At 47.1% G+C, this 10,390-nt stretch overlaps 1 protein-coding gene across 1 annotated transcript in view; it reads right to left on the reverse strand.

The window, feature by feature from the left end:
* The window catches only part of LOC115083732 (gastrula zinc finger protein XlCGF26.1-like), a 35,356-nt gene extending 25,346 nt beyond the window's left edge, over positions 1-10,010 (reverse strand). Inside the window, exons 1-2 of the mRNA XM_029587721.1 lie at positions 9,753-10,010; positions 504-630 (exon numbers count right to left, since the gene is read on the reverse strand). Of these exons, the coding sequence (XP_029443581.1) occupies positions 504-630; positions 9,753-9,776 (151 nt within the window). The 5' untranslated portion in view covers positions 9,777-10,010. The remainder of the gene's footprint in view (positions 1-503; positions 631-9,752) is intronic.
* Between the last annotated feature and the right edge of the window lie 380 nt (positions 10,011-10,390).

Below are 10,390 nucleotides of genomic sequence, written 5' to 3' on the forward strand. Positions count from 1 at the left end.
CCAAGAACTTATCCAAACCTTTTTTGAACCCAGCTACACTAACTGCACTAACCACATCCTCTGGCAACAAATTCCAGAGCTTTATTGTGCATGGAGTGAAAAATAATTTTCTCCGATTAGTCTTAAATGTGCTACTTGCTAACTTCATGGAATGCCCCCTAGTCCTTCTATTATTCGAAAGTGTAAATAACCGAGTCACATCTACTCGTTCAAGACCTCTCATGATCTTAAACACCTCTATCATATCCCCCCTCAGCCGTCTCTTCTCAAAGCTGAACAGCCCTTTCCTCATAGGGGAGCTGTTCCATCCTCTTTATCATTTTGGTCGCCCTTCTCTGTACCTTCTCCATCGCAACTATATCTTTTTTGAGATGCGGCGACCAGAATTGTACACAGTATTCAAGGTGGGGTCTCACCATGGAGCGATATATAATGAAATTATCTTCTGTTCTCTCATCCCAAAATTATGAATTTCTGAAAAAAAAAAAAAAGTCCCTCCTTACCCAGTGATACGAGGGTCTGATAATTCTCCTTCATCACCTCCTTGTAAAGCTCCTTCTGCTGTTCTTCTAAACCCTCCCACTCCTCCTGGGAGAAATAGACAGCGATGTCCTCAAAGGTCACTGGGACCTGAAACACAAACCAGAAACTCTCAGCACCTTCTGCATCAGGAGACCTCCCAGTGCTGGGACTCAGCAGGATAGAGGGAGAGTATTGTTGGAGTAAATCATTTACAGTCACATAACAGTCAAAGATCAGTACTATAGCAACTGTAAACCAGTTACACACAGAACTGGGACACCATAATTTACTTTGAGCAACTGCTAACCTCTCTCCTTACACCCAGGAGGGACCTACAGTGTCTTTCCTGTGCCCTGGGTCTGCTCAGGGTTCCTGCGGTGTTTCTGTAGAGAGGGCAGGGCTGCAGTGTTTAATACCTGTCATTATTTTTTCTTTTTTCACCATTAACGTGGTAGCGAAAGGATAGATCAAGCATAATCTGATGTGTGAGCAGGTATACTTGTCAGAATCTCTATAGGAAAACTGGTTCTTGCCTGCTAATTTTCGTTCCTGAAGTAACACAGATCAGTCCAGACAAGTGGGTTTTGCATCCCTGCCAGCAGATGGAAGCAGAGAACAAAACTTTTGAGGCTCTGCTACATAACCGAGAGTGCCACCTGCAGTCCCTCGGTATTGACCTGTACCCAAGCCAAGCTAGAAAGAACCAAACTCAACTAACCCCTGACTTCCCAGGGCAAATGCCAAAACAAGGGTTGGAGCCCCCTGAACTGGGACCTCACAACAACCTCAAGGATCTAACCAAGTAGTGTGATCCCCTTTAGGCTCTGAATATATACATACTGACAAGTTCTTAGGTATCATCAACACCATAACACGGTCTTTCATATATAAGGGGCTGGATCTCTGCACTAATCTGTGGTACTTCAGGAACGAAAATTAGCAGGTAAGAACCAAGCTTCCTTTCCTGTTCGTACCCATCAGTCCAGACAAGTGGGATGTACCCAAGCACCCCTACACTGGGCAGGCCTGTTAAAGACCCGCTCTCAACTTGGCTCCCCTGATGCTTGAACGTCTAACTGGTAATGTCGAGTGAAAGTGTGTAGGGAAGACCACATCGCCACCCGACAAATCTCTTGCAGCGATACCCAACTGACACTTGGCCAAAGAGACCACCTGTACCCCTGGAAGAGTGCGCTTGCAACTCCTCTGGATCCTTTCGTGCCTTGCAAAGATAAAATAGCTTCCTTCAACCAACATGCAATAGTGCTCTTGGAGGCTCTACATCCTTTCTTTGGTCCTCCAGACAATACAAAAGGATGATCTGACTGCCGAAAACCGTTGGTGACCTTCAGATACTGCCAGAGTACCCAACGAACATCCAAGAAATGCAGCTCCCTTGCCTCTGGTGTCTCGGACGACCAATTCGGAAATGCAGGAAGCTCCACCGACTAGTTAAGGTGGAACGAGGAAACCACCTTGGGCAGTAACGAGGGAACTGTGCGCAAAGTTACCCCCTCATCCATAATTCTCAGAAGCGGCTCTCTACAGAACAAAGCCTGTAGCTCTGAAATCCTTTGGGCTGAGCAAACTGCCACCAGAAAAACCACCTTCAGGGTGAGCTCCTTCAGGGATGCCTTTCTCAATGGCTCAAACGGAGGTCCGTAAAGCACTTGAAGAACTAAGTTCAAACTCCACACCAGACACAATCTGCGTACTGGTGGCCTTAAATGCTTGACCCACTTCGAAAAACCTATACTACATCCGGATGCGATGCCAAAGGCCTCCCATGCAGCTTACCTCTAAGACACCCTAAGGCCACCACCTGATCTGGAAGGGAATTGTACACTAAGCCTTTGGACAAGCTCTGCTTTAAAAAGGCCAAAACATGCAGAATCTCCACCTGCAACGGATCCAGACCTCCTTCTAAACACCAATTGTTAAAGACTCTCCACACCCGGACATATGCCATAGATATGGATGGTCTCCTGACCTGAAGCCAAGTGGCAATAACCGGCTCTGAATAGCCTTTTAATCTTAAATGTCTCCTCTCAAAAGCAATCTGCCCGATCCAAGAAGATGGAGCCTTGCCTTAACATACCTGGCAGATGAGCAAACCTGAAAGGCCCATCTACTGCGAGATGAACCAGATCTGTGAACCACGGGTGTCACAGCCACTCCGGCGTCACAAGTACTACTCGATCCGAATGTCTCTCGACACGCCTCAACACACAACCTATCAACGGCTATGGAGGAAACACATACAGCAGGATTCTGCCGGCCACGGAAGAACTAGAGCATCTATACTCTCGGTTCCGACCTCTTGTCTGCGGCCGAAAAACTGCACCATCTTGGCATTGCACCTTGACGCCATCAGATCCAGCTGGAGACTGCCCCAACGAACCTGAATTAAGTCAAAAGCCTACATCGACAGCTCCCATTCCCCCGGATCCAACTGTTACTTGCTGAGATAGTCTGCTTGCACATTGTCCACTCTGGCCACATGCAAAGCTGCTATCTCCTGCAAATGTCGCTCTGCCCAGATAAAAAGCTCCTGGGACTCCCGAGCCACAGAGTGACTCTTCGTTCTCCGCTGCTGATTGATATATGCCACCGATGTAGCATTGTCCGAGAACACTCTGACCATTTGAACTAAAATTTGCAGAAGGAACTCCAACAACACTCTGCGCACCGCCCTTGTCTCTAAATGATTGATAGACCAGGATGCTTCTACTGGCAATCACAGTCCTTGCGCCATCTGCCCTTGGCAGACCTTCTCCCAACCCTTGAGGCTGGCATCCATGATCACCACTACCCAGTCTGGGACCTCCAGATCCACAACATAAGAACATGCCATACTGGGTCAGACCAAGGGTCCATCAAGCCCAGCATCCTGTTTCCAACAGTGGCCAATCCAGGCCATAAGAACCTGGCAAGTACCCAAAACTAAGTTTATTCCATGTTACCGTTGCTAGTAATAGCAGTGGCTATTTTCTAATTCAACCGCCAACCACGAGCCCAGAGCACAAAATCTCCCATCTGAAAGTCTCCCGCTTACCTCTGAGACGCCTGCAGGCCCTTAAGCCGGCCTCCAAGATCCAGCCAATCGCGGCAACTCCCCACGCCAACCAATCAGCGGCAGCGCAGAGGGGCTTTAAATTTCTTCTCTTCTCCGGCGCCATCTCCTTTCCTGCACAGACGATCGCGGCAAGGTAGGCCTGCGCAGTCGGCGCCTCAGACCCGCCGGGGTAAGGCCTCTTTAACCTCACGCCTTCCCCAGCAGGGCTGCCGCCGACCACGAGCCCAGAGCACAAAATCTCCCGTCTGAAAGTCTCCCGCTTACCTCCGAGACGCCTGCAGGCCCTTAAGCCGGCCTCCAAGATCCAGCCAATCGCGGCGACTCCCCACGCCAACCAATCAGCGGCAAAAACCCATTGCAAAAATCATCAACTGCTCGTTTACCCAAGGTCTAGTTTCCGATTCATTAAAACAGGCCATCTTGAAACCTCTCCTAAAAAAACCCAATTTATCAACATCAGATCCAGCTAACTTCCGCCCGATAGCTAATCTACCCCTCATCACCAAGATAATGGAGAAAATAGTTAATAAACAACTCACAGAATTCCTAGAGGAACACAAGATCCTAGCACCATCACAATATGGTTTTCGTAAATCCCGAAACACGGAATCCCTCCTGATCTCTCTTACCGACTCCATCATCCTGAACATGGACAAAAGTCAATCCCACCTACTCATTCTTCTGGATCTCTCTGCAGCCTTTGATACAGTCAACCATTCAATCCTCCTAGACAGGCTCGGGGACATTGGTATCTCAGGCACTGCTCTCGCTTGGTTCCGTTCATTTCTCAGCAACAAAACATTCAAGGTAAAAATCAATAACAAACAATCTCATCCCATCAGATCTAATCTGGGAGTCCCGCAAGGTTCTTCCCTTTCACCAACACTCTTCAACAAATACCTTCTTCCTCTCTGCCTCCTCCTTACCAAGTTGAAAATCGTCATCCCTATTAAGGAGTCCTTACAAATATCCCTTAACTTCTGGAACAACTGCTTTCAGGAAATAAGCTCCCTCCTCGCTAAGTTTAACCTAGTCATCAATAAAGACAAGACTGAATTCCTCATCTCCCAAGATGAAAACCTCCTCACTAGTAAAACAACCAATCACCCAGAGGACCAATCACAGGACGAAAAACACTCTCTCCCTAACTCCCCCGCAACCACTCCGGACAACCTCAAAAACACGTCGCATGTAAGAGACCTGTGCGTGCTTTTGGACAACAAGCTGAACCTCAAAAGATTTGTCAACAATACGGCTAAGGAGTGCTTTTTCAAATTACAAGTGCTGAAAAAGCTTAAACCTCTTCAGCATGCATATGATTTTCGCCTAGTTCTGCAAGCAACTATCCTCACAAAAGTCGATTACTGCAATTCGTTGCTGCTTGGTCTCCCTGTGGTCACCATCAAGCCTCTCCAGATGTTACTGAACTCAGCCGCCAGGATCCTAATGAACTCAAAAAAGAGGGATCACATCACGCCAATCCTCTACAACCTCCACTGACTCCCTATTAAATATAGAATCCTCTACAAAGTTCTGACCACCATGTACAAAACCCTACACAACTTAGCACCTATTGAGCTCACCTTCCAGCTTCACCCTAACAACTCCTCCAGACCGATTAGAAGTGCATACCAAGGCACCCTTTCCATTCCTCAAGCTAACACATCTCTAAGGAACAGAGCCCTATCCACAGCAGGTCCTAAGCAATGGAACACTCTCCCACCTGACCTCCGACAGGACCCCTGCCAAATCTCTTTCAAGAAAAAACTCAAAACTTGGTTATTCAAACTAGCGTTTCCAGATCCCGCATATTAACCAATCATATTCTCACCTTATTTCTCACCCAGCCCATTCTCCCTAACAGTTTGACTTGACACTATGCGCTCTCAAACTCACTCTTCCTCACCCTAATCCCACGTTTCCCATTTGAGATCCACAGACTCCCTCCGTCCTTTGCAAGCCCTTGGTACCACATCCTCTTCCTCTCTCCCTTTTATTCAACCTAGCCCAAGTACTTGAATTGAACGCTTGTATAAATGTTTTGCTATGTGATTTCAATCTGTTTAAATTATTATTTAAGTTTTAAATTATTACCTAAGTTGCACACTATGTTACTTAAAGTTTTGCTTAGTTGTACCTTGTTCTTTGTAAAGCCCACTGGCAAGTTCTTACTGTTCATTGTAAACCGGTTTGATTTGTATCCAATGCAAGAAGATTGGTATATAAAAGCTAAAAATAAATAAATAAATAAATAAATAAATAAGAGCAGGTAATGGACTTCTCCAAGAACTTATCCAAACCTTTTTTGAACCCAGCTACACTAACTGCACTAACCACATCCTCTGGCAACAAATTCCAGAGTTTAATTGTGCCAAGACAGCCACCACGAAAGAATGGACCTGGAGACCCCCGATGAAATTCCTCCAATAACAGATTCCAACGAGACAGAAGCACCCCCCTGCAGAGGACACAAATGGGCAAAGGCCCATAGCACCAATTTCAGCGTGGACACCATAGAACCCAGCACCTGAAGATAATCCCAGGACTTGGGGATCGACATTCGCAGAATCCAGACCATCTGCAAATTCATCTTCTGAATCCTTTCTTCGATGAGAAAAATGTTGCCCAGTTGCGTATCGAACCTTGCCCCCAAGTACTCCAATGTCTGGGTAGGGCTCAGGTGACTCTTTGCTAAATTCACCACCCCTCCCAAGGATCGCAACATGTCCAGCACCCTCCAAACCGACTGACGACATTCTTCCTCCGATTTTCCTCGGATAAATCAATCATCCAGATAAAATGAACTAGAATCCCTTCCCTCTGGAGCACTGCCGCCACCACAACCATCCCCTTCATGAAGGTAAGTGTCGCTGTCACCAGACCGAAGGGAAGGGCCCAAAACTGTAAATGCTCAAACAGAGCCAAGAAACGAAGGAATCACTGATGAACTGCGTGTATGGGTATGTGCAGATAGTCTTCTGTCAAGTCCAGTGTAGCCAAAAAATTCCCCCTGACGATCCACTGCTTCACTGTCTGCAAAGTCTCCATACAAAATCGGGGACTCACAGTGCCACATTTACCTTCTGCAGGTCGAGGTTGGGATGAAAGTTGCCCTCTTTTTTGGGAACCACAAATGGAGTACCTCCCTCGATCACATTCCCTTTTGGCACCAGAACAATCACGTCTAACACCTGAAGGCAACGCAACGTATCTCGAATGGCCTAGTCTGCTGTGGGATCCGCAATGTGACATTGCAAAGGCTTCCCTGATGGGGCGAGAAAATTCTAAACCATAGAATTATCACCTTATCACCTCTAGAATCCATTGGTCCAAGGTAATCCTGGTCCTCTCCTCATAAAATTGTGTTAGCATCCTCAGACAGCCTCCTCGAGAGACTGGACCAGCCTGGCTTCATTGCGATGCCTTACCACTGTCAGCACCCTGGCCGGAGCCATCTCTAGGGATTTCTACGGGTACCTCAAAAGGACTGCTGCTTCTCAGATCCCTGCTTCTGCGAGGACGCTAATGAAGAACCCGTGTTTGAATGAAAGCAACGCACATCCCAGAAACAGGCGTGGGTGGGAAAGAATTCCTGCCGGCTTTCTTACCCTCCGGCAGCTTATTCCCCTTAGACTCCCCTAAAACCTTCATCAATTTCTCCAGATCCTCTCCAAATAACAATATTCCTTTAAAAGGGAGATTACAGAGCTGAGACTTGGACCACATGTCCACTGACCAATTCCATAACCACAGAAGGCAGTGTGCTGAAACCACTGCAACCATACTCCTGGCTGAAGTCTGGATCAAGTCAGCCACATACACAATCCTGGCCTCAACCTAAGCCACCTGCCTATCATCACTACAGTAAGCTGAAGTCTTCTTCTGAGACTTCTGCACCCACCATAAACAGGCCCTCTGCATCAGTCTACCACAGATCACACTCGTAGACTCAAATTTGAAAGCTCAAATATCCTCTTCAGAAGAATTTCTAGCTTGCGATCCTGTGCATCCTTTAATGCCGCTGACCCCGCTACTGGAATGGTCATCTTCCTGGTGACTGCCTAGACCAAAGCATCCACCTTTGGCAAGACTAGCAGCTGCAAAGTATCCTCTGTTAAAGGGTATAACTTCGCCATCACTTTGGCCACCTTGAGACCCGCCTCCAGGAAATCCCATTCCTGGTTCACCAGCTGCTTAATCATCTTAGGGAGTGGAAAGGCCTTTGGTGGACCTTGCAGCCTATCCAACACCAGGTCCATTCCTTCATTATCCAACTCCTCCTGGCCAACCTCAATACCCAGCTTGCTCAAAACCTGGGGAATAAGAGGCCTCAACGCCTCGTTGCAGAACAAACAAACCACATGTGGGTCAACTCCCTCCACAACTGGAAATTTATTTTATTTATTTATTTATTTAGAGATTTTTATATACCGCAGTACGTAAGAATATACATCACCGCGGTTTACAATTAACAATAAATTAGCAACAGGCTTTACAAATAACAGTATTAATTAGAATTACAAATAACAGGATTGACGGAAAACAGGCTGTACAGACTGTAAACCAACAATTAGTAGAATGTTTAACATACAAGAATGAATTTGAAGTAACTAAAAATCATTTACGAACCAACACCAAAACCATAGAGCATATAATACAATAACGGAGCTGAGAGGGAAAACAAGTTCTATATTGAACAAAGGATAATTCTATTATTTAAAACCAATCGAAGTATCATAATCAGGGATAGAGCGGGCGTAAGGGAGAGGAATAATTTTGGGGAAAGATAAGGGGTAGTAGGGACGTGGAGAAGGGAGTTAATGGGGGTAGCAAATTAAATGGCATTTCCGTTTAATTTCCTCTGGGTCAACAAGATCCTTTTCCCCATCAGAGTTCTCATTTGCCATATCACCCACAGGGTCACCTCCAGGAACATCTCCCAGGTCATCCCCAACCCATCCTGGTCAGATACCTCAGAATCAACTTGCCCATCAGGATGAACCTGACCCCCCCCCCCCCCAGCGAAGCAGGTCCCCTGACCCTCTAGTTGAGGAAACCCTCAGTTCCTTAGCAGGGCACGGAGGCTGCTGATTCAGGAGGCGTTTTCCTCCTGCCCTTCTCCTGGCCAGAAAGGCTTTGTGCATGAGCAACACAAAATTTGTGGAAAAACCTTCCACATCCTCATTTCCTCCACCTGGCTCAGACCTCTCTGCCAGTCTTTCATCCCTCTGCTCCTTCATCCCTGACTGGATGGCAAGCAAATCGGGGGAGGGGAATCCCTGGCTATCGGCAGTCAGCCAAATTCTTGCCTTGTGCCTTCCTTCTCTTTGACAGGCTGTCAAATGCCTCTGGATTGTCCTTCACAGGACCCTGGGAACAAGTGGCTTGTTTGTCACTACCATTTCCCTTGGAGGGCCCTTCCCCTGCAGAAGCACACTCCTGGCACAGTGCATCAGAATTCAAGTGTGCGCGAGCAGAGCCGCAGGCCCAACAAGATTTCCCACGCTGGGAACCAGACGCTGGTGCCATTAAGAAGCCACTTGGCTGAGTCTGCCTGGTGCGGTGAGAAGATGGCCCAATCATGGCGTGCGACAGACAAGGAGTACACTGTCCCAACTCACCACCGGCTCTCAGGGACAGCCTAATATCAATATCAACACCCGTTATCCTGGTAAACCGGTATAATCACGTACTGAATAACCAGTAAACCGCTATAATCACATAGTGAATAACCAATACTAATATCAAAAATAGCACATGACGGGTTTATCGCCATAGGAGCCTAGAGTTCAAAGGGTTAAGGACTGAACAGGCATGAAAAAGAAGAGAGGAAGGAAATTAAAGAAAGAGGAGCGACTGGTTGTTTGAAACAGAGATTATAGGGCAGAGAGTAGATTAATCTGAAAGAGGGGGTAAAAGGCAGCTTTTGGGAGACAGATAAGAGGTGGACATGCGGCTATTTCTTTTTGATTTAGGTTTTGCATAAAACAAACTTTTCTATTAGGATTTGCCAGATACATCCAGGTAACCTGGAATGCTCCTGTTGGAGACAGGATGCTGGGCTCGATGGAGCACTGCTCTGACCCTGCCTGGCATCTTTTAAGTTCTTAGTGTTTATACAGAGAGAGAGCAGAAAGTTGGGGCAATCTCCTACCTGAGCAGAAGCTCTTGCGGGCATTTTCCTCTCTGCTTTTGCTGCTTCAGGTTTACAAATGAACTGGGGGCTCTGTCTCAGGCCAGGAAAGAGCTAAGTAAAGCTGAGAATCAGAGCTGTAGAGCAGGGGAAAGAGGGAGACTCTTGTTTCCTGAATCTAACTCTCAAAAACATCAAACTTGCAGAACAGCTCCACCTCCACATCCTGCCCGACTCAGACTGAAGGCATCACACTGAAGGCGGGGCAGCTTTCCACTGAGGGCACAGGCTGATGACATCACACTGAAGGAGGGACGCCTTTCCACGGAGGGCACAGAATGATTACATCATCCTGATGGGAGGGGCGGCTTTCCACTGAGGGCAGAGACTGATGACATCACACCAAAGGAGGCGCGGCTTTCCACTGAGGGCAGAGACTGATGACATCACCATGATGGAAGGGAGTGTTACGCTGCGGGCTGGGGTGATGATTCAGTGTTGTCAATTTAGATTTTGTCGGTAGATTTAGCGGCTTTTTCGACCGGTTGCAGAATTTTAGAAATGTGAACGTGGCAGTGAGATCATGTAGTTATTTCTGAAAACTTTAGGGACAAGTCTGGCTCCTTTTTCACATTTCTAAAATCTCCATCCGGCTCCCC

Source organism: Rhinatrema bivittatum, chromosome 2 (genome assembly GCF_901001135.1).
Source record: "Rhinatrema bivittatum chromosome 2, aRhiBiv1.1, whole genome shotgun sequence".
Taxonomy (NCBI): Eukaryota; Metazoa; Chordata; class Amphibia; order Gymnophiona; family Rhinatrematidae; genus Rhinatrema; species Rhinatrema bivittatum.